Genomic DNA, 26670 nt, shown 5'->3' on the forward strand with positions numbered 1-26670 from the left:
AGGAATTAACAATGTGAAAAGGTAGCCTCTCTTCAACATTAAAATACTACTTACACGATTAAAACTGTAAGTAATTAAGTATTTAGGTCTGCAAGAGGGTGCCACTGTTTGCATCGTACACACGTGCACAGTGAAATACTAGACTATAAGAGATGATAGGGCTGGTCTTCTAGCGAAAATATATTACGTCTTTTTTCCATAGTGAAATCATAGTGCATTAAACTTAGCAATGTGTACAAAGATACATACAAATACAGTTTATAAGGCAAAAAATGTAGGTTTGTACAATTCTAATGAGGTTGTAAGTCAATACTTGATGTGAGCACCTTTATTCTTCAACACAGCTTATACTCTAATAGGTAAGCTTTCTTGTAATTTCTTAGTTCTGCAGGCTTCTTGAAGCCTGCTTTGGATGCTCGCTGCCTTTTGTTTTGTTTTCTGTCAAGATGATCCCACACTGCTTCGATTATCTTGAGGTTCGAACCCTGGAGAGATCAATCCATGACTGATGCGTCATCCAGGCATACTTTGACTACATTGGCAGTGTGTTTGGGATCATTGTCATACTGAAAAATGAAGTTGCTGCCAATCAGACACTTCCTACGTGGTATTACATGGTCGTTCAAAATCTGGTGGAACTTTTCTACATTCATAATTTGATTAATTTTGATAAGATCTCCAACAACACTCAAAGCACAGTAGAGCGTCCAGGCTGTGTTAAAGAAGGCTGTAGACATTCACTGTTGTATCTCTCTTCTGACCTCTTCCATGCATATTTCAAATTTGGATTCATTACTCCATAAGACATGTTACCACTGATTTTCAGTCAACTTCTTGTGTAATTTGGCACACCTCAGCCTTATTTTTCTCTGCTCTCCTTCCTTAAGAATGGCTTCTTGACAGCCACCCTTTCAACTCAGATAATTTTTGATGAGGTTTCAGTGAACACTAGAATGATTAAATGAAGGGCCAGATACATCTCAAATGGCCTTCAGAAAATCTGGAGGTTTTTCAAGACCATTATAAAAAATGACAAGCAAGTCTGGCTCTGTGGAATCAAAATCTAAAGAAATGAAGAGTGGCTCAAGACTTTTGTACATTATTGTAACTCCTGTAACTTTTAAAAATGCTGCCCTCTTTCTTCATCCCAATCAGAAGTCACAGCAGGTGCTTTTTTAGTGGCTGCAAAAGTCAAAACACCTGCTGTGTCATCACTGATTGTGTTGTGGCTCTAAGCACAACAAATGTGTACTTTGAATCAATAGAGAGCAGTGTGATTGACCATTTTTAGACTTTTTTTTCTTCCCACTAGCCTTCCGATATTCACTGCCCTCTCCTGGTGCTGTTTCAGGTCAGAGATTCCTCCCCTTGTATTTCACATCAACCTCATGTAGAGCTGACCCTAAATCATTCTATTTCTATTTTCCACCTGATTACACAGTTGGCCCTCCTCAGTATTTTAGACATACGACTAAAAGAGAAAAGTATGTGTTGAGCTTAAGATGGGATAGAAGATCATGTTAGTGAGAGAATAATGCAGTTAAATCCTGCAATGTAATATTCACGCTGCCTTCTTCCAAGAAAGTATGTCAAAATATCTTTCATCACACAATGTTTGATTTCCATTTCCAGAGGTATCCGTACCTCTTTCATTACTCTCCCTCAGTCTTTTCATATTCTATCAAAGGATTCAGTTAATAGTAACCCACTTTGAAAAACATAACATTTGTCGCAAGGAAAAATGGGCTCATTTCCCATTAATGACAGACAACACACAATGAAACACACTGGTTTTTAGTCACAGTTATGGGTGAGCTCCATCAGTGGTGCTTAAGAAGATCAGCCCACGCGTCACACTTGAGGATAATGCGAGCGCATCCACTTTATCATGCACACAAATCAGTGTGGGGGCAGGAGCACATAGGCAGGAGTCAGGAGTGAAAGCAGTGGGCAGAATACTATTGATTGACTTATAAGTCTCACAAAGCTGTGAGCGTGACAAAGATGTGAGTCGCAGCGAGTTCCATCATAAACCCAAACTGTTAAAGACTCTAAGCAGGGTAGCAGCAAGGCTCAGCGACACTGACACTGACCTTTAGCCTGTAATTATATGAAGAATTAAATATCTCTATATCTTCTTCAAGGTATGTTATGTGTTATGCACACACTCAACCAAAGCCACTGTGATCTTTTGAAGCAATGTAGTGCATTCAATGGGTCAAAATGGCACAGGGAAGCCGTTACCGTCCTTTTGTATTTATATGAGTTCTGCCTAAACTATGAGGAATGCAATATAAATGTCAGATTTAAAAAAAATGAACGATGTGAGAAAATCAGTCTTGAGGTGAAGTTTATTCAGATAACTTTTCAAATACATAAAATCAATTCATTTCCAGTTACTGCTAATTACAAAAGACAGCGTAAACAGAGAGTTCATCAATGTTCATCTTCTCATCTTAGTATCATCTCTTTCTGTGAATCTGATAAAGCTTTTAATTTGAATTTGATAACAAAAGGCAGAAGGTCTGGCATGTACTTCTGTGTGTGTGTATGTGTATTTTTTTTAAAAATTCGCCTGCATGTAACCTTGTCTAAATACGAAAATATACATAAAAATATCTTGTCAAAGTCTATTTTACTTACATTATGAAGTCAGCTGGTAATTTTAGCCACTGAAATATATTAACATCATAGCATAGTACATTAGACAAAGAAGGCAAACACATAGAATGATCTGGTGATGAACTTCCAAGCAGATATAGTTTTACATACTGATTATGGAAATGTTGAAGCCTAGTTTGGGTTCTGCAAATGAGGATCATACTAAGCTAACCTGTGAGGTACAGGTGTTATGACAAGAGGGGCAACATTCATTTTGTCTGTGTTATAATGAGGGCAAAAATATGGATAAAGTTTGTCTTTAAAGCGGTAGCCACTGAAAGAGTAGATGTGTGACTTGGAATCCACATCATAGAAAGAAACCACTCCCTTATCGTAGTCCACGAAGATGCCCACTTTTTGAAGCTTTTTTAACTGTACCAATATAACAGCTAAATTTTCATATCCATAATACTTGCCCTCATTTAACCCGATGGTCCAATAACCGTCTGAAACTGATAGACGTGTGTCTCCCTTTCTATCTACAGACTCTCTCACCACTCCAACAGTCCACTTACTCTTATCTTTCACCTGTACCTCAAAGTAAAACTTCCCCTCTGTGAAGCCCTCCTTTGCTAAGACTTCTGGATACATCTCAAATCTTTTTGGATTTTTTGGAAGATTCTGTTTTTCTGCAGTTCCAACTTGTTTTCGGTCTTGACTAATGGTAAGTGAGCAATGTGCTGTGTCGGGATCAATAGTCAAGTCCACTGCATGTTCTCTCATTCTTTTCATTTTGATCTCTGGAACTTTCTCCAAAATGTTATCAGCTGCTTGTTTCACCTGAGCCATGGCTCTTCTCACTTGATTAAAAGACAAGTTGCTGTAAACATCAGCATTGGACCAGTCCTTACTTGAAGGAGCGCATAAGCTTGAGAAGTTCTGGACAAGACAGTGATGGTCCTCAGATCGTGACAGCTGCTCCAGCTGGCTTCTTCTGCTTTTAAGCTCAGCAACTTCCATCCTCATCTCTTTGAGAAAACCTTCAGCCTTTTGTTTCATCGCTCTGTGCCTCTCTTCAATCACCTCAACAACATCAGCTTGACTCTTCTGAATAGAGCGAATGAAGTCAGTAAACATCTGCACACTGGCTTCTTTCTCTTCATCGGCTTCTTTCTGGCTGGCATCAAGTGATTTTTCAATCGCATCTATCTTATCGCATCGTGATTGTATCATCTTGTGGATATTTGCCATTACCTCATCATTTTTTGCTAACACAGCCTCATACTCTTCCTCTAGCGAGATGACATTGTGACTCTTGTGATCGCTTTTGAAACACAACACACAAATACAGGCCTTGTCAGTCCTACAATACAGTTCTGTTATCTTGTTGTGCTTTTTGCACATCCTCTCATCAAGATTAATCACAGGATCGATTAGTTTGTGGCTCTTAAGAACTGAAACCCTCTGGTGAGGCTCCAGGTGGACTACACAGAAAGAAGTAAGGCACATCAAACAAGACTTGACGGCCTTTTCTTTCATCCCGGTGCAGATATCACAAAGAACATTTGTTCCTTCTGGGAGCTCTCGGTCTGAAGTTGACACTTTGACTTGGACCAGCTTTGCAACCTCAGCCGCTAACTCAGACATGGTAGTGTTGACGTTGAGTTCAGGTCTCGAAGAAAATGTCCTTTTGCAAAATGGACACTGACAAACGTCACTAGTGTCCCAATACTTGTGGATACACGGGCGGCAGAAGTTGTGTCCACACGGGGTTGACACTGGCTCGGTAAACACGTCCAAACAGATGCAGCATAAGAACCTCTCCTCTGACAACAGACTGCTGGCAGTTGCCATATCTGCACAAGAGCGAAATACAATAAATAAATGAATACTAATAACCCACAATTCAACTCAGTGGACTGAACCAACTGCTCAGACTGTGTAAGAAACCAGTAAAGTAACCATACCTGCAAAGTCTCAAGTTTCTGATTAATAAAAGCTGCGAAAAATAGAAAGCAAACTTGTTCTATTTAAAAAACTGTTTTCTTTTAGGGATTTTACTTAAGTTTCGTTTCAACACGTTGGCGTCCAGAAGTGGCCCTCCCCCAATGGTCACTTATGATACGCCTCTTAATTTTTTTTAACCCTTTCATGACATTAAAATTGGTGTGAGCCGCATTAAAAATATATAATTTAAGTGTGCAAAAAAAAAAAAGAAAAGATAAGAACTTAACTAAGGGGCCTCTGGAAAGCTCGTTTTGGGGTTTGATGTAGGTAAATTTATTATGGATTTAAAAAAAAACAACAACCCAGAAAGTTCTAAATTATAGGCTAACAACATATCTGCAAATTATATAAAGTAAATTGGTTCCGTGTTAAAACCTTATACTGATATAGTATAAAGTAAAATGTACTAAATTAAGGAATTGTATTGTTTGTATTTGTAAAGGTGTTGAGACCGTTTGCTCAAACCCTCAGGTGTTAGCCTCCAGAGGGTGCTAGATGGAACGTGTGCGCATCACTCAAATCATTCGGATCCGTCCTCTGGGGAAAATGCATGTATGGAGAAGTGTTCACACTGATAGCTGTCATTTCTACTTGGACCGGAATTGCAGGCCAGCTAGCTGATGGACAACCGAGATGGTTTGTAAAGCTAGAATAAGGTGTACACACAATTTCCATGCTAAATATTAAAAAACCCGAGTGCCTTCAAAAAACCAAACCAAAACAAACAAAAAAGAAAAAAAAAACACTCTGGGATTAATTATAGTTTTTGATGGCTACTCCAACCTCCCATGTTTCCGTTGTGAATCTGTCAGCTGATGCTACATGGTGTTGCTCTGCTTAGTATGCTCAGTTCCATCTGTTGACATTGTCCCAGAGTTCCCACACACAGATTGCTTTCACTGCTTGTGTTTCTCTACTTCTTTGTGCTTGTGTTTCTCTAGTCCTCTAGTTGTTTGTGCGTATGCTTGTGTCTTGTGAGGCAGGAAGTTTTGTCCCTTAAGCTTTCACTGTAACAATTTCTTATTTTATCTACAGCAGCCGCTTAGTTCATGTCCAGGAAATCCTGTAGTTCATCCTGACCTTTCCTAATCCATCAAAGAAAAATAGCAACGAGGTTAGCACAAGCTGATAAAACTCTGTAAGATTCTTGATGTCTCTTATCTCTTGCGATTTGGCACCTATAATCTGCCTGAATTGTACTGCAGACACTGCAGCACGTGGCAGTCTGGGTACAAGAAGTCAGCCATAAGAAGTAGGATCTGAGTAGCTCTTTAAATAAGTATCATTTCTTGTTGCTATGCATCTCACTTATAATTTTAAATGTCTTGTCTTCTCTTCATGACGTGAATAGAAGGCTAGATAAACAACTGGTGCTAAAAATTGGTTAAAAAGAATGTGAAATTTAAATGAATGGATGCAGGGCACTATGTTATTTTTTCTCTTTCTATCTGCACACACACACAAACACGGTTCTTTTCTTGAATACTGCAATAATCACACATGCAAACACCAGTGCACACCATGTTTGCTTTCCCCTTAACCTGTTTGTGTTTGACATGCACACTCAGTCATGACCTACTCCTACCCCTTTGTGAGAGAAAGAATTGGAGAGCTTAGTGGGTTACAAAACCATGAAAGGTGATAAAGTAACTCCAGCAGAATGGGACTGGACACAGAGGGAATGGTTTGGCACTGAAAAGAGCTGGCTTAAGACTAAGCCAGATTTCTGTTTATTCTGCCATGTTTCACCTATGAGAAAGTGGAAAACAGGCTCCAAGTTGCTAGCCATGGGACGGTGATGGCCTGTTTTATCACACTCTGATTAGACAATATTTATTGGGGAAAACCTGACCTGATTCATGACATCCTCTGCTAAGTAATGCTGTTTTCTTAGACTGACTGTCGCCAGTCCAGGTGCCCACTGCCGGGGCCTGCAGCCACCATCTATTTCTAATAGCTTGCAAGCACATTGAATTACTGAGGTGGAAATAGAGGAAACAGCCCACTGCAGAGTCTGTTTTGCTCAGAAAAGGATGCCTTGCTGTGATAAAGATTTATCATTACAATAAAAACTCATCACTGAACACACTGGTTGGACAGGGATGTAAAGCAACAGAAGCGACATAGAAGTAAGGTGGTTTTTATGTTGTTAACATTGATATAAGTGGGTACCAGAATTACCATGGTGTTTACATATTATTACAGTTTTATCTCTTTATTTTTTCCTGCTTTTTTGTATTCTTTGGTGATTAAATGATTGCTGAATTGTAAAAAACAAAGTCTAGACAATCAAATTAATGCTGATAGGCTCATTCCTGAAATACCAAATTTCCATTTTTCTCTTTGAGGTCACAGAGTTGCTCTGTTCAATAATTTCATAGTCAACTTCACATTATGAAAAGCAAATTGAAATGTGTTGAGTGGCATGACTAGAATTATTAATCAGATTTATCCAACTCAGTACTCTGCTGTATTACTGTATAATAGAAATGAATAGAACCTCCATGCAAACAAGCCAATGTGCCAAGGCTATGCTCACAGTAAAGTATGCTTTTTTGACTTTGTCTTTGGTTATTCATGCACACCCTATTGGAAAATTCTTCAGAGGGGTTGTGGTTACATTGTAACCAAGGTTATGCTGTTAATGGTACTGTGGTATTCAGACTACCTAGTGGTATTGAGTCAGTTCCTTCTCTGTCACTCCCTACTATGTGACACGGTTAACTACTGCAGCCTTCCTTGACTATCAGTTGCTATGCCTATTATGCAGATTTCTGTTACTATCCAGACTGTTCAATACTTTTACACAATCATTCTTTTACTCAGCAGCAATATCTGTACCAACAAAGTAAATGCTGTACTTTGTTTTAGTTTTGAGTGTGAGTAGAGAGGTCATTGTTGGGACTCACTGTAACCTACATTGTAAGTAATAATTGTTGTATTTGAAACATGCAGGCTATTTGTATTGATTCATTTTGTAGTTTTAGTGTCTACCTGAAAATATATGGAGTTCATTTTATTACAATTTGTTACAAATCAATGTAATGAATTTTCTTGAAACTCGAAAATACGAGCTGCAAGCGAAAGCACCATCCGCACAGACTGTCGGACACCCTGAAAGCAACAAGCTTGACTGGACCGGACAAAACGCCCACTGCAGTGGTGCCGTATACTCTGAGTAGACGGAGATAAACGAGGTCCTTTTTTCAGCCTTAAACGTCGGTCTGGTGAGTATGTGGTCAGATATAAGATGAAAACGCCTGTTTGTCTGTCTAACTGTGAGATAATGCGTTTAAACTTTGTCCTGCCATCGGCAACGCAGGTGGGACATTTATTTTTCAGGATTTTCAGGACGGCTTGAAGAAGAGGGGGGGAAAGTTTGACTTGCACGGAAAAGGACTTAAGTGTCTGTGCATTGATTTGTATCTTGTGATGCTGGAGCACAACAGCACAGGTTAAAGTCTAAAATGTCCGAGACCGGGTTTTTTTCTTTTTTCTTTTTTTTTTTTTTAAGGGGGACCCATGTTCGTTTCCTCCTAATTCAACTGGACAGACTGTTAAAAGCAGGAAGGCCTTTAGGAAAGCGTTAACGGCCAGCTTAGGTGCTCTAAAATCAGACAAACTGTTTAATTTCATTTAAATTTTATTTGTCATTTATTAGTTTGCAGTAGGCACGAACACAGAAAGGAAACTTAGCTGTGGTTAAAGGGGTGGTTAAAGGATATTTTCAAATTTGGGTTCACAAGGGGAACCAGGAAGATGGGGGGGGGGGGGGGGGGGGGGAATACTATGTTAAAAGTAAACCTCAGGGTTTGTTTTGTTTGTTTTGTTTTTTGTTCTTTGTAGTGTTCTGTGCCCCACTACAGATTGCATTACATAAAAAGTGGAACTGCACAAGAGTCTCTTTTCCACTAGCACCTACTTGGCTTGATTTTCCTCTGCTCTACTCTGTTCAATTTCTGTCATTTTCCATTGCAATTGACAGGGTGAACCTTGGGCTAGTTGCAAATCTATGGCAGGGCTTACACATATAGACAAGAACCATTCACACTCACATTCATATCTACAACCAATTTGTTCTCAGCAGTTAACCAAACATGCTTGACTTTGGACTTTGGGAGGAATGCGAAGTATTCGGAGAGAATGCATAATTTCATGGGAAGAACATGTAAACATTAGACACAGTTTGGCCACAGCCGGCCGATTGATTCAAATGCAGGACCTCCTTACTGTGAAATAAAATCAGTTACTCAATCAAGTCAATAAGAAGATCACTGACCACAGATACTGGATGTGGCTGAACCACACTGGGCCCGACTGAAGAAGCTGGACTACATGGTGGTTCAAAGGCACTCATCTGTGCTGTTCCCGACCCTGTCTCCTTGTCTCCTCTTTGGGTTTTATACACCCTGCTCGCTCTCTCTGCCATCTCCACATCATCCGCTTCTTACTCCTCCTCTTCTTCATCCGACTCCTCCACCACTGCTCTCTCCTCCCCCACCTACAGCGCTTTGTTCTCACCTGAAGCTTTGTCTCCTGAAAAAAAGATGAGAAACCTTAAGGAAAAGTTAAGGATAACCTCGATGACTCACCTCACTATCACTGTCATCAGTCAGAAGTGAGATTCCTGGACTTGTAGAAAGTTTATAGCCTCCTCCAGGGTAAATAAATGTGGACGCTTCGCACCTGGTAAACAGAGATCTTGCAGACTATACTTACTACAGATGAACACCAGTGACTGGGTAAATTATCATAAAAGATTTATTTGATGGATACCTGTTTTTTATTCCCTTTTTAAAAAATTATACTAATACAGTTTTCTCCATTGCCATTGAAAGAGTGGTTTATTTTCCATGAACCTTGTCTTTATACAGCCACAGTCGCCCCCTACTGGCCGAAAAAATAAAGAATAATAATAATGCATGTTAGCACTTCTGCACTGGGTTTACTTATCAGATCTGGAACCATCTCTCACCTTCTATACAATGGGCCCATTTCAGAAGCATATACATTATGTTGATCAATAATAGTTATTGACTCAGCAACTCAGCAGTATATAATTTCATTGTTATGCTGCTGAGTAGCAAATAATCTATAGAATAATTTATTAATACATTTAAATGAATTATTAAAAAACTAAATCTGCAAGGTAACTGTTTATTAAAACTTCAAAATAAAACTTGCTGCTTATAGACACACCTATGCTTTTTTCGTCCGTTTTATGTTCTTCATATATTAATCACAAATGGTTCAGAGAGAAAGCCAGTTGCTTTGCTCCTGCCCAACCAAAGAGAGAGAAATCAGCACAATAAAACAAGCTATCTTAAAACATTTTTTTACCCAGCTTTTCAGGACGTATAGAGAATTTTTGCTCCACAACGTGTCAGATAAAATCTAAAAACAAGGCTGTAAATTATCAAGAGCTAACTGAAATATTGTAGAAAATGCTGTAGATATCTCAGATGAAACCCCATTCCCATTTATTGTTTATGAGTGAAGGTAGATGGAATATCTCAAAGCCTGAATGAAGTGAAAATTTCATGCATGGAAAGAAGCTGTTAGAGATCATTTTTCCTTTCGTTTTCCTTCTTTATTTGTAGACAAGCTGACCCTTTAGCAAGCTTACTAGCTTGCATGTTTACCTTATTCATTTTCATCCCCAACAAATGATTTATTCATCACTTTTCCTCTCAGATCTACACCTACAGTGATATGTGTATTATTCCTGGGCTGGCAGACAGAAAAGCTGCACCATTTTCTTTTATGCTCTGTCCGCTGAAGGATGCTATTTAGATCAATTGTATAGGTCTAAGTGCTTTCCACACCCACGGCCTTTTATTTACAGGGCCAAGACTATAAGCTCAATTAATGATTCATAGGGACATGTCCTAGTGATCATTCAAAGATGTGGTTTGTGACATAACAAAAGCATGTTATATTGGGAGCTTGGATGCTGCATCACTAAACAACTAGTAATATGTCGTGCAGTGAGAAGTCTGGGACATGGGAGTTATGTGCAGCTGGATAAGTGTAAATGTGTGAACAATACTTGTTTAGCCATTTTTGGGTAAAGAAAGGAAACTGTAAATGCTAAAAAATATCTAAAGAAAACTATAGTAAGATTTATTTATTTTTTTATTGCAATACACTCTTTTAGCAGTACTTTGCAGGAAAATGTAATGTTTCCAACAAGCAAATCTGCACTTTCAGAATTCAACTGAAGACAAAAAGATGTCGGTGGGTTATAAAGATGACCAGAACGACTGGGTGACCGTGTGCCTCAAGTACCTGCTCTTTGTTTTCAACTTTCTCTTCTGGGTAAGTGGCTAGTAATCCTCATTTCAAGTAATATGTACTCACAGAGACCTCACCACAATAACTAAGCTTTACATTTAACCTGCTGGTGAATTGGATCATCATTGACAACATCAGTAGCAACTCGCGTTTTCTCACAGACACAGTTTTCCACTGTAAACGTGTCTGTGTTCCTTTAAAACTGCTGTTTTAGAGACATTGCACATAAAGAGCCACATAGAAACAGGAAGAGGATTAAGGAAAGTTTTAAGTCTTCCAAGGCTGAGCTATGGACTGAGTTCAAAGTGAGTCATAGATTATTTAGGGCTTGTCAGTGTATTCTGGCCACACAGTGTATCAAACCTGCTCTCTGGCACCACACTTTATGCTGCTGTAGCTCTCCGCTAAAGCGCCGCTCTCTTACAGCATCAGTGCAGAGTGTTCGGGCTTACAGAGTCAAAAAAGAAGATTTTGAGGAGAGAGAGGGACAGATCCGTAAGTGGGAGAGGTTAGAAAGAGAAAAGGGATCAAGCTTTAGCTTTAGGCCTCTGTTAAATTCCCTGTCGCCACCTAACAACTAGTCTCTTGAGGAAAAATAGTATCATTTTCCTCTGAAGGCTGTCCTCCATCTCACAACACTTTTTTTTTTTAAGAGGGCATTTTTGTCCACCCCCTACACAAATTAATCATAGGCGGGGGAGCAGTCCTCTGTGAGGATGAACTGGCATTGGCCATTTCTGTTTTTCACTTTCTTAGCACATTACTTTTAAAAGAGAGTGCATCATCTAGGAATTTCTCATTTGTCCCTGTTTTTCACGGCGCTGTTATTGGCAATCATCATCATTAGTTAATCATTAGTTAAAGCAAAATTTAATAAAGTAATGTTTGACATGTGCTCAGAAAATAATCCAGCTGATGTGATTAATGCCCGGTTAAAGCATGATTGTTTGGTTAATTGAGGGTAGAATGAAATATAGATTTGGCAGTATATCGTACTGTTTCTCCTTCCCCTCCAAATTTGACTTGCCAGAGACTTTTTCAATTGATTTTTTTTTATATGTTATTTATTATATATGGATATATTACTAATGCAGTGTGTCAAGCCTTTCTGATATAGGATATTTAGGACAGATAACGATATTTGGTGATTTTTAAATCTTTTATATATCAGCCAATATTTTTTTTTTCTTTCAAAAATGCTAAACATAAACTGGTTTCCCTCACACATGTGAGGTACAGTTATTTATGAGTCCTTACTAAGGTAATATACCAATGCAGTTTAAAAATAATCTTGATTTATTGACATAATCTTAGATTATAGGGGCGATCGTGGCTCAAGAGTTGGCAGTTCGTCTTGTAATCAGAAGGTTGCCGGTTCGAGCCCCGGCTCGGACAGTCTCGGTCGTTGTGTCCTTGGGCAAGACACTTCACCCGTTGCCTATTGGTGGTGGTCAGAAGGGCCGATGGCGTGATATGGCAGCCTCGCTTCTGTCAGTCTGCCCCAGGGCAGCTGTGGCTACAATGTAGCTTGCCATCACCAGTGTGTGAATGTGTGTGTGAATGACTGAATGTAGTGTAAAGCGCTTTGGGGTCCTTGGGGACTAAGTAAAAGCGCTATACAAATACAGGCCATTTACCATTATTATTTTATGCTGTCTGGTGGACAAGTACGCTCTGATGGTGAAACTATGTAGCATCCATACTCAACATGGGTGAAGGTTGTTCCTCCTGTCTCTGCTTTTCTTGTTCAATTATCATCTATTGACTGCTACAAATGCCGATACTGATATATCGGCAAATAGCTCACATGATCGCGTGAACCACACCCTGATGCTTGTATTTTACTCTGCCTCCTCCTTGTCAGTTGGGATGGCTGAGGATGGAGGGATTGTGTTTTCAGCTTTCTGCTTTCTTCAAACCTGGCAAAGGTTTCCACTTTGACTCAAGAATGAACTGATTAGATTTTTGTGGTAAAACATTTCTGGCAACATTTCAAGTGATGTAAGATGTTTAAGGTTAAGTCTGGACAGACATGGATGTAAAGTGCAGCTTCACTACTTGGCAGATACTAAGGTGGTAATTTTATTTTGGGCAGTGATAGTACAGAGATATGAGAACAGTATTGGGAACTACATTCAGAAAAAGTGATAGCCAACTTAAAAAAATGTAATTCAGTGGAACTTAATTGTTAGAAGAAATGTCTTTACAGTGTTAGAGAAGGGTGATTTCCCACTGGTTGGTCCTCGGTTGGATATGTGGTGTTGTGAATAAGAGGTCCTTCCTTCTAAAGGAAAGGGATGGGAGGATGAAGAAAGACTCTCTCAGGCATTTCCTATTTGCCCTCCTTTGAAACTCGTAAGATGAGAAAAAGAGATCAGGAAGCCACCCTGGATCAGTTACTGTGTATTGTTTCTAAGGAAGTGGTCATTATGCCCTGGCCTGATTGCAGACGTCTCACCACTCCTGTTAGTTGCTACGCATGGCCACTTTTCTCTGTTTCTCATTCTGTTTCCTCTCCTTTTTCTTGCCTCCTTTATACCCTCTTCCTCTGTTCCATTTCCTTTTCTTTTTCTAAGTGACTCATCTAAAAGCTTTGAGTTCACTTTAAATTGATCACTTCCTGCCCTGAAAAATGTTTCTCTTGAATGTTACAGTACTTGTGTTTTGCTATTCTTTAATAATAAACTGACATAGTACACTTAGTTAAATTCTGTTAAATTTCATATCTCATGCGTTTTTTGTATCTGTAGTATGACACTTGGTGCTGCACTAAACATTTTTATTTGTGTTTTTATTCAGATATCTTTTTTTTAATCCTGTTATTTTTTCTCTGCTTCTCTCAATTCTTTTCCAGATGGGCGGAGCTGCTGTTTTGGGTGTGGGCGTCTGGACACTGGTGGCAAAGAGCGACTACTTGAGCCTATTGGCCTCCAGCACTTTTGCTGTGTCAGCATACATCCTCATCTTGGCTGGCAGCCTGGTGGTAGTTACAGGCTTTTTGGGCTGTTGTGCAGTCATCCGGGAGCAGAGAAGCTGTCTGTCCACGGTGAGAGCGGAGCGACTGATGGATGGGGGTTTCCGCTTAGGTCCAGGCATTTGTTTGTAGCTGTAAAGGTGTGGGTTAGGCTTACACTTAGGATTCAATGTAGAGTCTGTGTTTAAAATTAAACTGCACGTAGATCATAACTCAGAACTTACAAAAATTATATTTTGATGGCAAACACTCATGCTTTTGGAACAGTTACCAGTTTGTCATTTAAAGGTTTAGAGGAGTGTAGTTTTTTTTGAGAATGAGCATGAAAGAGTTAATCATAATTTTTTTTTATTTTCAAGGGTATTTTTGCTGTAATATAGGAGGTCAAAGTGTAGATGATCAATGCAGGGAGTGAAAGTGTACATGGACAGTAATTTTGCTGTGATTTGACTAAAGAACACTGCATCTGGAAAACCAAAAAAATCTGTTTAATAATACTTATTAATGTAGAGTTCAAGCAATATTTTTGTCTTAATTTGCCATCCATCCAAGACGGTGAGTCCATATTTGCTAGTGGAGAATCCACTTTTTTATGTTGAAAGGTCACTTCCACTTAGCCAGCTAGCCCTCGCATTTCCCATCATTTCCTTTCTTGTAGGCAGTTGGGGCCATTTTTTTTTTTTGGGCATCCCTGGTCATTATTCAGCAGCTTAACAGTCTCTTGTGTTGTGGTCACACTGGCTTTATATGTCACTACGCCAAGAGATGGAAAACCACTCTTACAGTCCAAGACGATTGATTCGGACTCTGTCTGGTGAACGAGAATAGAATAATTCACTTAAGAAAGCATGGGTGTGCTTGCCTCCTCGTTGAGCACAGCAGTCCCACACTGGCATAAATAGAATGTAACTGAATGGGGAAACACTGCAGAAGATAAATAATAAGATGTGTAATAACAGCCCTGATAGTCTACTGGTTCGTGGTTCTAGATTGTCCACTGTGAGAAGCTAGATGCTCGCCCACATGTACACGAATGTGGCAACATGCGATGGCGCTCATCCATGCTAAACCTGGTCTAAGGTCTATCGCTAGATGTTGACGAATGACTCTGACGGGGCCCTCGCTGTCCTCATTATTTTACAGAGACAGGACCCAGTGGGAGAGAAGGAGGCGGGAGGTGAACGTTCTCTGCTGCAGGGCTATTTATAGGTTTGTCTATCTACTGGTGACGGATGGAGAGAGAAAGGGCCTTGCAGGAGTGAAGAGGTGGATGCGTAGAGGAAACGGAATCTGCGGTGCAGTTTGGTTCAACTGCATTTTTGTGCTATTTATAGATTTGTTTGGGAAGAATAATGAGTGATGCTAGCATGTACAGTAAGTGTTGTGTGCATAGAGAAGTGTGAAGTTGGCATTTTGTGTGGGTAGCAGGCACACAGAGACTGAAGTGCTTTTTTCGCAATCTTGTAACCAAGAGAGACGCAGAGCAGGCTGGGTTTCTGCTCAGCATCATTACTGTGATAGCTGCAAAACAAAAAAGAACATCTGTTTGTGCGTGTGTTAAATATTTCTTCCTTACAGCTGTTTGTTACCAATAGTTTTCAATCACTTTGTTTGGTGCATCTAGCAGGTTGTGCAATAGCATCTGTGTTTCCATAATGGTTCTGAGTTATGCTGTTGTTTCCCCGCTCTGTGACAGCTGGTCCCTGTTAGGTGCGTGTTTGTGTGTCTGTTTGTATATGGACTTGCATTATGTGGAATGAGCCATGTTTTGATGGGTGTACAAACCATCTGATGAACAATGAAAAGTTGGGTTATTTAAGTGTGGGAAAGCTGGAGTTTTGATCTTGCTCATTTTGCAGCAGTCTATCGAAGTACTCTCTGTGTGGGCAATCAATTCGTCACACTGTTTGCATAACAGTACATACAACAGTGCTTGCTATTAAGAATGACGCTTACAGTTAAAGCCTCCGTTATTCTCATTTTTATTTTTTGCCTCAGCACCCATCTCATGTCTGATTCTTTTTCATTCTTGCAGAGGAAAACTAAACACACTATTTGAGAGTAGCGCTCAAATACTAAGCAAACACTACCCTCAAATAATAATATTTGAGGATGACGCTCAAATACTGTGCTAATACTGTTATGTTTTTTCTAAGATAATTTCAGACGTCAGATATGATAAATAGTGAAACTTTATTCTAGTAATGTGGGGAACTCTGTAAAGATGCCCAGGAGAAATGGGTTTCTGCAGCCTGTCAAATTGCTTTCTGGTTGTCTCATTTCATGCAGGACTGCCATCTGCGTTTGAAGTGACAGATGCAGTGCGGTGACAGTTGATGAAAGTTTATATTGAGCCATCACAAGCGTGAGCAACTTGAGTTAGCAACCAGATACTTCAGGCGACTACTGAGCTAATGAGTGTTCAGTCAAATTTACTGAAATTCTTTTTTGCTCTCTCTTTCTGTCCTGTCTCTCATCCACAGTATTTCATCTGCCTCCTGTTTATCTTCTTGATCGAACTTGTGGCCGGGGTGCTAGCTTATGTATACTACCAGAGGGTAAGTGGTCACTTTTTACTGGTTTAGCTGAGTGGCGTTCTGCAGTGATGAACCAAGCTGCAGTTTATCCTTGTTGAAATAACTGCAGCAGCTAATCTATGCCTGCAGGCACGTTGGAAAATGGGGTTAAAAAAAACTTCTATCCAGATGACCATCATCAAACTGTGTTGGGGAATTTCTCATATTAATACACTACAGATGGGATAGCAGAGAGACTACTAGATATAGGAATCGTTTGTGATTTACTGGATATTAATCATAATCATGTTTTGGGTTTGAGTTATACATATTATGATTTTTTTTCCCCTTCTTGGTATGTATCAAAGAGCAGGCGTTTTGCAAAGCAGATAAAGTTCTGCAAGAAAAGTTTGAACGTTCAGATATCAAGATGTCAGTATGGAAACAGGGCAGAGGCTAAAAATAAACAGTACATATCTTTTTTCTTTTTTGAGCACTTCCTTGGCATTTGAAACATCTTTCAGGCTCACCTTTGACTAAGCTACATTTTGTTAGTGTGCAGTTAGGCTGCTGCTAGTATTAGATTGTCCTGTGCTGAAGCAAAAATTGCAGATTACCAGTCAGGCTGTTGTGGTGGCAAATTGTGACTGGGAATGGTAACATAGGGGAAAAATTAGTATTAAAAATCCCCCCAAAAAAGGCTCATAGGCAAGAGATCATGGTGAGTTAAACTATAGTTCAGAAAATCTGGTTATTTGCTGACTCTTCCTACACCTACGTGGAGTTAAACGACCAGAATTTGCACACGAGTACATCTTATCTGCACAGGATATTATTATGTAGTCACCAATATTTGATGATTTGATGTATTTCATTTATATTCAGAAAACTTTCAAAATCTCTTTCATGATGATTACATCCACAAAACTTTAATTATGCATTATACATTATAAAGTCATTATATTGCTTGATGGCTACCTACTGGCGGTCTAAAATGACCCTTTGCAGGATTTAATAAAACTAAAGCATGAAAATGTAGTAGAGTGTCAAAGAAGACTTAAAAAAACAAGCAAACAAATTATAATAAAACACCTGTTATTCTCAGAAAGTCTCTCATTCAGGTACTCATCAACCTTGAACCCTTCTTAATTTCTGAGATCAGATAGAATGGGGCGTTCTCAGAGCGGTACGGTCGGAAAACCTGCCTTATGATTGACTAGCGGATGGATGGAAAGAAAGAAGTAATTTTCAATCTTTAGGCAAGAAAACTTGGTTAAGTTGGTTAAACTACTTGGTTAAGTTTTGTAAAAGAGGGTCTAAATGGTCTGTTTTACAACATTAACCACATGTCAGAACACATATCTGCAAGAAAGCCCTGAAGGCAAACTTCTCCCGTCAGGTCTTTTCACTTATATCAGCTCAGACGTCAGCTGCAGTGATGATCCTTTAATTCATTTATATTTTGCAGTTACAGGATCAACAGGGTAATGTTAGATTGTGCTGTAGATGGTGGCTACCTATTATTTAAGAAAGAATTCAGCTGTGCTTTTTGTGAATCAAGAGACTAATAATATAATAAGTTAGAAATGATAAATTATTCATTTAAAAAAAACCTTAAATTATAATCAAAGAAAATACAGTGATGTCAGTAATGTAAAAATCAGAAGGGAACATTTGAGTGAGAGTGTAGAACCAAGCAGGAATAAAGGCTTTCTAAAGCAGCATCCTCAGTGATCCTCCTCTGATGAACTGGCTCTCTGAAGTTTATCTAACACATTTAGATAATCTTGGCGTTTAGTTATCGCCCAAACATCTGGCTGTCAGTCAGCTTCAGTCAGTGAGGGCTGCATAGAGCATCATGTAATCTGTGGGCAGATTACAGTTTCCTGTACTTTGCATGAGTGTGAGAAAATATATCCAGACATCAAAGGCTGTATTTCTAGTCAATTTTTTTGTGTCTTGTTTATCTGTATTCTGCATCACGGCACTCCCCAATGCTACCAATCTATCATCCCCTTATCCCCTCCCTCACTTCCACACTCTTTGCACCTACGTATCACTTTTTTCATTGCCCTTCTTTGTAGACATCGCATGTGTAATCATAAATTAAGCAGCCCGTGGGGTGGTTACCATAAAAACATTTGTTTTTACCCCAAAATGATCCCCCCCCCCACCCCTCCAGCCTTCCTACCTTCTCTGTTTCAAACACACTGTTTCTCACTGTGTATGCCTGCTGTCTCCCTCTTTGTTCCTCATTTCCAGCTGAGTGAGGAGCTGAAGCAGCATCTTAACCACACTATGACAGAGAACTACGCTCAGCCAGGAAAGGAGGCAGTCACATTTGCGGTTGACAGTCTACAACAGGATGTATGAAATATATTTACAAACTCATCTGGTGTCAAGTTTCTGTAAGATTATATTTCGCCCTCTTCAGCATGCGTGGTTAAGTATACTTGTACTTGTTATAAATTAATTTGATATATGAAGCTGAAAATTATGCTGACGTGTAGTAGAAGAAGAAATGGCTCATCACTCTGTGTATTCTATCTGGGTTTAGACAGAGCATTGTTCCAAAGATGACAAGTGGAACAGCCGGAGCGAAAGTAGTCCCTGAGAGGAAAATTACTGCTGTGAAAATATATTTATATAGTGGCTTGATGTTAGGAATTTGTTTACACTAGATGATACATGAAACCATATTTTAATCAGAATGAGGGATATGGTCTCACACTGTGGAACTAAAGTCTGCGCTTTCCTTTTTCTACCTCTCCAGTTCAAATGCTGTGGCAGCAACAACTCTCATGATTGGACTGTGAGCAAGTACGTTGTGTCAGGGCAAGCAGAAGGCAGGGCGGTACCTGACAGCTGCTGTAAGACCATCACACCTCACTGTGGAAAGAGAGACCACCCCTCCAACATCTACAAAGTGGAGGTCAGTGCAATACATGCTTCTGGCAAAATGACAGCAGGCTTATTCAGCCTCCTGTAGGCTCTATATCTCACAATAATCTCTTGTACAGTTTTGTGAAATGTGTTGCAACCTGGCTATATCCCTGACTTGAGTTATAAATATCAACTGAGTGCTTTTGCAATCAAAGATGAGTGATGATAGCCTAAAGACAGAAAAAAGAGATGGAAGCACTGAGTATACTAATAACTATGTGTAGGCAGTAATCAAAGGAAATCAGTGTTATCCAGTTGTTCAGGGTGATTGCTCATCTTCACAGTCCATTGTTTTTTTGGTTTTTTTTCTGGTTCATGCCATATTTGAAGAAATTAAACTGGTGTTTTATTCACTTCTGGTCTGCTGTAGCCAAACCATTTTCAAATATCTGAGGCTGATATTTCATTTCCTGAAATGAAAAGCATCCATCTACTTTCCTAACTGCTGCTGGGTTGCAAGGTCGACATAGGGCAAAAGGCAGAGATAAACCTCTGTTCATGCTTTCAGATTTGTGGGCATTGTTTTTGCTAACCTCCCAATTGCTTTTGGGAGGAAGCTGTGGCACCCAGAGGAAAGTCACAGGCTAAACATGCAAACTCCACACAGAAATGCCCGAGCTGAGTAAGAGATTTGAACCAGCAACCTTCTTGCTTTGAGGCAACAGTGCCAGGCAGTGCAGCTCTGTGCAGCCCTGAAATTAAATAGAGTGACTCGCAAAAAATGCCAGCAAAAACACGAGTTTAAAACTTTCTTCTGATAGAATGAGCTCTAAGAAAAATGAATAAAAGATGAGGTTTTGAATGCTTATCCACGCTGCACAGGAGAGGCTCTTCCGCCTTCTCGTGTCAAATCACTCAGTTTCTTCTTATCCTTCACAATGCGCTACCTGCATCATGTGCAAAGACATAAGCATGAAGACATATCCTGAGAATTTAAATAAAATGGTTTGTGGATGATGACTGTATCTATGTTCACTTTTAGGTTTGGGATGATTTTTTTTTTTTTTTTTTTACTGTGAGTGTTATGAGCCCTCTTTCTGTAAATACGCCTGTCGGGTGATGAGGGAGTAAAGAAGGACTGAAAATGTACTTAAACAATCAAGAACATCCCATATTCAGTAAAACCACACAATTTCTGAAGGATGTCTTGTTGCTTGCTGAAGCAGTTTAAACTATAGCTATGCAGAAATGCAGACAAAGCTTTCTTGTCTAACTAATAATCTAGTGTAAATTTTAACTCTGTAGGGTGGCTGCATCACTAAGCTGGAAAAGTTCCTTGCAGATCACCTGTTGGTTATCGGTGCAGTGGGGATAGGAGTGGCCTGTCTGCAGGTAAGTAATATATACACCCAGTTCAGATGGTTGGTAAAGAAGCAGGATGCATTTCTACTGCCTTTTCCCTCAGCAAACGGTGCTTTATACAAGCCCAGTTATCAGAAATGAGAAACTGATTTTACCTTTTGTGAGTTGAATGCTGCCCTTTGTTGAATTAAAAGAAAAAAACTCCTATTACTGAATGTACCCTGGTAGGTCAGGATCCTCTAAATGGACACGTCTTTTCATCTCATCCGATTCTTTCTGCCATCATTATATGAGTTTGGTCCTTCTGCCTATTCAATTTAGTCTAAGATGGGCTTTTTAGTATTGCAGAGCCCAAGGATATGTTTTTTTTTTCTCTTTTTATTTTTTTGCACTTTTCTACCAGCTAACGACTCTGTCTTACTGTAGCTGCAAACCACGTTTAAATTAACTTGAGGTAAACCTAGAACTAAACAAATCTCCATTTATTGTTTCCAGTGGTGTTTGTAAGACTGACAGGTCCACCACTTTACATACAGCTCAGTTTTAATTGGGCACCAGGGGACTGAGAATAAAGACATGAAGCCAGGATTTCACTGCCATAATTATAAAGACGGCAAAAAGCAAAAGATGAGATGACCAACCGTGCAGTCTCTGTGATGCTCACCGCTGCTGATAAAAGGAATTTAAGCACAGAGCTCTCCATTAGCAGTGGCTATAATATAAAGACTTTCTCACAACAACCAAATGATCTGAAGGGACTTTGTTGAGCATTTAAATGAGGTGCTGAAAATACTGTGAATATATTGAATACATGACGTACACAGTGTAATTTTGTCACTTCTCACTCACATATTAGCATTTTTTTAATGTAGGCTAACTTTATGTCTCCTCTTTGTTAAATGTTCAGTCTGTTTTAATGTTGGTGTGCACTAATCTGTCTTTGGTGTGTTGTACTGTGTGTGTGTTTGTTATCACCATAGTTGGTCGGGGCACTCTTGACAGCCTGCTTTATCTATCTGCTCTATAAAGAAGAGGAAGAGGACTTTGGTGCATTGTAATTTGGCTCTAGAGCGCTGCTGGTTTAATCTAATGGAGAGGCAAGGTTGGAGGGCACTGTAGATATTTCATATTTGACTGCCTATTTGTCCTTGCGTGGCTTCCTGCTTTGTGTTAAATGCGAGACCTGCTGTCTGCATGTTTACTGGATTAACATGTTTAATTCGTCGTGAAGCATGCAGCGACTTTGCATTTGGCTGCGTTTTACAGTTTGTTGCTATGCATTTTGTGATGATGTGTTGCTGTGGGTGATGAGGATGTGACAGCTTATTCAAATGCATCCTGAGGATAGCACAACTGACTTGCTTTTTCACTGTGCTTTGGTTCATAGTGTCATGATCTATAATTCGTGTAGCGCCGCTTCCATCTATGTAGCACCTGCGCTGACAAGAAGTGGGGAAAACACCATAGGGACAGGTGTATTTACAGCATGTAGCAATGTTTTGCTGTATATCCCTTGAATTCAAACCTTAATTAGGCTTCACTATGGGTGTCGGGGAGTATACGGTATACAACAATACAACCTTAATCTGATATTTACAACAGTTAAAAGCAAAAATAATTAACATGCTTACTTTTAATAGACTCTTTTTAAAAATTACAAAAATTTACAGAGTAGCTGCTACACCTATTTATTTAATATGCTGACACCTTCTATTACATTACCACTCAGAAAAAAAAGCATTAGTGTTGTTGCTATAGTTACTTGCAATCTAAAATAGACTGGGCTTTCATGAACATCATTGAATAGGGACTCGGAGTTGTTTGGGGTGCCCAGATATGCGTTTTTGCCATCCCACGAGATGGCATGTTTCTGTCTCTAATGAGTTTACTTTTTAACACTGTTACGTCATTGTTTTTTAGCGTCTTCTGAAATTAGGCCTCAAGAAAACTAAAAAAACAGTGTGGTTTTTTGTTTTTTTGTTTTTTTCTCACCTCATGTTCCCTCAGCCAAAATGACTGCATCTTCTATCCTTGTATATAACTGTCACTGATGGTTGAGAAGAGAGAGGAAAAAAGAAACCTTGCTCGAGGAGAAATTATGAGTCAATATTAAATTCTGACTTGCTTGATCGGGCTTTCTCTGGAAGCTTTTAGAGGCACAGAAATGGAATCTGGACACTTGCCTATTTGGCCATCAAGCTTGTAGACCCAGCGGCTTTGGTCAGCTGCTGCTTCCCTTATTCTGCTTTGTTTTTAGACTTTTTGCTTGGTGCTGTGTAGTAGTAATGTTAGACATGCTGATTTCTTATTAGGAATTCACTGCTGGTGACATTCCAGGCTGACAAGGATGTTTATAACAGTTCAGCTGATAAAAAAAAAAAATGCAGATATGCTTCATTATGCCATGTTTGAATATTTAAGATGCACGTAATCGATATAATGTCTAGTTTGCTGATAGGCCAGTATCAGCAAACTCCATACAGCTGTGTGTTTACACTGATGTCAGAAATGACAGCAAATTTCTAAATGTAAAAAGCTTCATTTAAAATACTAGCACAACTGTTGTGGTCTCTTTTCCATTATTATAGTGACATTTTTGGAAGCCTGTTATTTATTATTATTTAAATTTATTTTGGGACTAATATTACTGGTCGGTATAGACCTGTATTGGTTTCGACAGTTATATTAGCCGATAAATGAACGTTTAAAATCTAAAGAAGATACGAGAGAAACACCCTTCAACCATGTTATGACTGATATTGCATAGTTTCTCCACCAGGGGGCAATCTACAAATTCCCTGTTGACAACACATCAGTTTGTAACTCAATAAAAACACAACCAGCTGATCCAAGCAGAGACAGGGAGACAATAACTGAGTAAATAAATAAGTACACAAAACAATTTTGGGGGGTTATCTGTTTGTTTTGTGTGTCTGAGTAAAAACAAAAAGGCCCCCAGAGCTTTTGCAAAGAGGAAAAGCAGTATATGGAGCCGTAAGTGCATGAATCTGCTTTTTCACCTCACCCAGCTTTATATAGTTTCTGTTTATGGAAGTCTGTGCGCACACATGTTGGTGAAATATTGGCTGCTTGACTCCTGACACCCCCTAGTAACCGGTTTCATACTTTCCGGCAGTCTCTAACCTCTTCACCTTTAAACCTTCTCTGCCCCACAGTCGGTAGCATTCAAGCTTCCTACAGTTTTCCATGGCGACTAAGCTGCAGTCTGTGACCTAACACTTCCTGTTTTCAGATATGTGGAATGGTGTTCACCTGCTGCTTGTACAGAAGGATCAAGATGGACCCTTACTGAGCACAACATGACCCCTGCACACCACCTTCAACAGATGGAGCATGACCTGCTGACACCTAACCAAACTTTAAATCCCTGCATTGTGATCTGATGATCTAAACGTTGGACACACACGATAGAAACTCAGGCTCATGAGTTTCTGTTACCTGGTCTAGGCTGGATGTTTTTGCATGCTTTAATTTGAACATGACTAAAAAAAGGGAAAGGCTTAATTTGTGTGGTATTCTATGCAACTCATGAAGGTGCGAATTTAATTATGTTTTTAATTAGGAGATTTATATAGGAGTGTTTCGACAATTCCAAGTCGAATAGGCTGAGTAAGAGCACAGAGTACAAAGGAGGAAAGTTATGTGTGAGTTTCTGTCTTTTGTAAACACAATGTGCCTCTTACATAATTCTACTGGTAAATAATTATGTATAAATTCAGTGCCTGAAGTCTTGAAAGTGAGCTGTCAATACACTGTGATAAACTGCAGCAAATGAACGGGGTCATGTTTATATTTGTAGCTTTGTCTTTAATTCTAACATGTTGGCTGAGTGATGGTAATCAAAATAAACTTTGCAGTATCAATAATGCTCATATGTATGGCTACAAAAAAGAAAAAACAATTTTATTCCATTTAAGAAAGTGATAATTCTCTGTAAAGGCTGCTAAATCTCTGAATTTAGAGCTCCATCTAGTGGTCAGCATAGGTAACTTGATTTGAGGATGGTAGATGGAACTGTTCATCTTTTGTGAACTTTAAGCTTTTAATACTGCTGATATTAATATTAATTATATATTAATTAATATTGCTGATTGATTTGGTCTTTATATTGTGTGCCTCACTTCAGAAGCCCCCCCCCCCCAAAACCGCTGCTTTACACTGATGAATGTGAGTGATCTGTGAATTGAATACGGTTCTTCCTGTTTTTGCTGCCTATTATATGCCTTGCTACCCTATTTTTATTTTTCCTTGTCTTTGTTATATAGCCACCATAATATAGATGTTTTAGTTGCTAAACCGTAGAAAATGACTGTCTCTATTTCAGGCTATTTAAATCTTCCACCAAATATGACGCCATTCTCAGCACTCCAACTTCTGTAAAGGGACCTTGCAGGATTTGAGAAAACCTTTTGGAATTGCTAGATTTTCGCAATTAATATTCTTAAAATGTTTTCACCTATTCCGGTCATAGCTGTAGGCCAAGACAATTTGACAAGACTAATAATGGACAAACAGTTATGTAAAAATGGTCCCAGCTTTTCATGCATTCTCTGTATGAACAACGGCTCGAGGACAGAGTGAACTTTTTATTCACGCTGTGTGGACCTTTTACTGAGTGCTTGCAGGTGTTTGCCTGAACTCAACTTCATTACAATAACACACGAATCTCATTGTCTTCTGAAACTCCGTCCTCTGTGATTGCTCACACCACGCACACTGGATCAGCATGAGAAGGAGAAGGAGAGCAGTAATTGCTCTCTAAACGGCTCTGCCACATATTACTCTTCAGGTATATAGAATATTAAACATATTGACTAATCGTTCACCAGAAAATATATTTTGTAATATAATATTATACAGCTCCGGCACATGTTTTATTCATGCTTATCACAATTTGAACAACAGTGAAATTTAATCTTGGGCCATCGTTGGTACTTCTGGAACAGCTCGACTTAGCAGCTGTCTTCAGGTCGTGAGACAGCATGTCAGTTAGATTCAGGCTAGAAATCTGACCTCATCATCCCATAACCTGAATTTCATTCATTTTCTGACATTTTTTTGTTGATTTACTTGTGCGCTTTTGGTATTACCCAACTTTTTCTATGCTCAGGTTATGGGCTGCTGCCTCCATTATGATGCATAACAGCTGGAAATAAGTTTTGGTGTTGTTGTGCGCCTTTTTTCTTTTTGTCGTGCCGTCTCTCCCAAAAAATTCAACTATCATTTCATCTGTCTGTTGTGGATTATCCAGCTGGTGTTCAGAAATTCTTTTATAGGCTCTTTCTGCTGTATGAATCATAATGTCTTTTTTCTACCCTCCAAGGTTTGTTGAAAGTTGTCAAAAATGAAAGGAATGGCGTGTCTGGAACTAACACTTCTTTTCTCATGTCCTTAACTAAAACATCTGACTCCAAGTAACTTTTAGACAAGTCAGGAGAAGAGGCATTTACTGTAGCACTTTAATTAAATTTGATTATCCTTGTCTAAAAGTGAAGATGAGAAATTAAAGGACAAATCCTGAAAATTTCATAAACTTTTTTCCCCCCCCACTGGCATGTTGTTTTCCTGATTAAAATTTTGGGTGCTTATGTATGTAACTGGTTGTTGATGATATGACACTGGCACGTGCTTCAACTACTGACTGTTTTCTTTGAAATGTGGATCTAGAACTTAAAAATAAATGTTTAAATGTTGCATTTAAACAACTGTGTTGTATTCATGAAAAGGTAATATTAACACTCTGTTTGGACAGATGCCTGTGATGCTGTGATTCCAGCTTTGTGTTAGTTGATGTGAATAATTAGTAATTTGTTATTTATCTAGACCAGAATCACATGTTTATCCCAGAGAAATCTATCATTTTTGCAGCATATGTTTGAATTACACCATGCGCATATATCCAAGAAAAACGTAAGCTTAGGTAAAAGTAAAGGAAAAACCACTAGAGGGAGACAAAGATTTATCATTTGAAGAGATGCAAACTTGCACAACTTAGTGTTGACCCGACTGAAC

At 39.1% G+C, this 26670-nt stretch overlaps 2 protein-coding genes across 3 annotated transcripts; one reads left to right on the top strand and one right to left on the bottom strand.

Annotated features, from left to right (window-relative positions):
* Positions 1-2333: 2333 nt before the first annotated feature.
* LOC100705677 (E3 ubiquitin-protein ligase TRIM39) lies at positions 2334-4725 on the bottom strand. Its single transcript, XM_005451618.3, has 2 exons — positions 4569-4725; positions 2334-4457 (listed from the first exon to the last, which is right to left on the bottom strand). Exon 2 carries the CDS (start codon positions 4453-4455, stop codon positions 2824-2826), a length of 1632 nt encoding a protein of 543 aa, XP_005451675.1. The 5' UTR covers positions 4456-4457; positions 4569-4725; the 3' UTR covers positions 2334-2823.
* Positions 4726-7687: 2962 nt separating this feature from the next.
* On the top strand, positions 7688-26360 carry tspan11 (tetraspanin 11). 2 transcript variants are annotated; one of them, XM_005451616.4, is made up of 9 exons: positions 7688-7835; positions 10819-10926; positions 13757-13948; positions 16360-16434; positions 18655-18759; positions 19166-19324; positions 20581-20667; positions 21618-21739; positions 23891-26360. In XM_005451616.4, the coding sequence occupies exons 2-8, from the start codon at positions 10840-10842 to the stop codon at positions 21693-21695; spliced, it is 783 nt and encodes a 260-aa protein (XP_005451673.1). In that variant the 5' UTR covers positions 7688-7835; positions 10819-10839; the 3' UTR covers positions 21696-21739; positions 23891-26360. The 2 variants fall into 2 exon arrangements, with proteins under 2 accessions (XP_005451673.1, XP_003444999.1); XM_003444951.5 differs by lacking the exon at positions 21618-21739 and having other exon boundaries at positions 23891-26351.
* Positions 26361-26670: the final 310 nt, after the last annotated feature.

Source organism: Oreochromis niloticus, linkage group LG17 (genome assembly GCF_001858045.2).
Source record: "Oreochromis niloticus isolate F11D_XX linkage group LG17, O_niloticus_UMD_NMBU, whole genome shotgun sequence".
NCBI classification, from domain to species: Eukaryota; Metazoa; Chordata; class Actinopteri; order Cichliformes; family Cichlidae; genus Oreochromis; species Oreochromis niloticus.

What these genes read in the sequence shown, in the direction of transcription:
- LOC100705677 (XM_005451618.3), bottom strand. Translation starts at nt 4,455, where the DNA reads ATGGCAACTGCCAGCAGTCTGTTGTCAGAGGAGAGGTTCTTATGCTGC.
- tspan11 (XM_005451616.4), top strand. Translation starts at nt 10,840, where the DNA reads ATGTCGGTGGGTTATAAAGATGACCAGAACGACTGGGTGACCGTGTGC. An exon ending in AGAGAAGCTGTCTGTCCACG is followed by an intron (nt 13,949 to 16,359) that starts GTGAGAGCGGAG and finishes TCTCATCCACAG; the next exon opens with TATTTCATCTGCCTCCTGTT. An exon ending in CTTATGTATACTACCAGAGG is followed by an intron (nt 16,435 to 18,654) that starts GTAAGTGGTCAC and finishes CCTCATTTCCAG; the next exon opens with CTGAGTGAGGAGCTGAAGCA.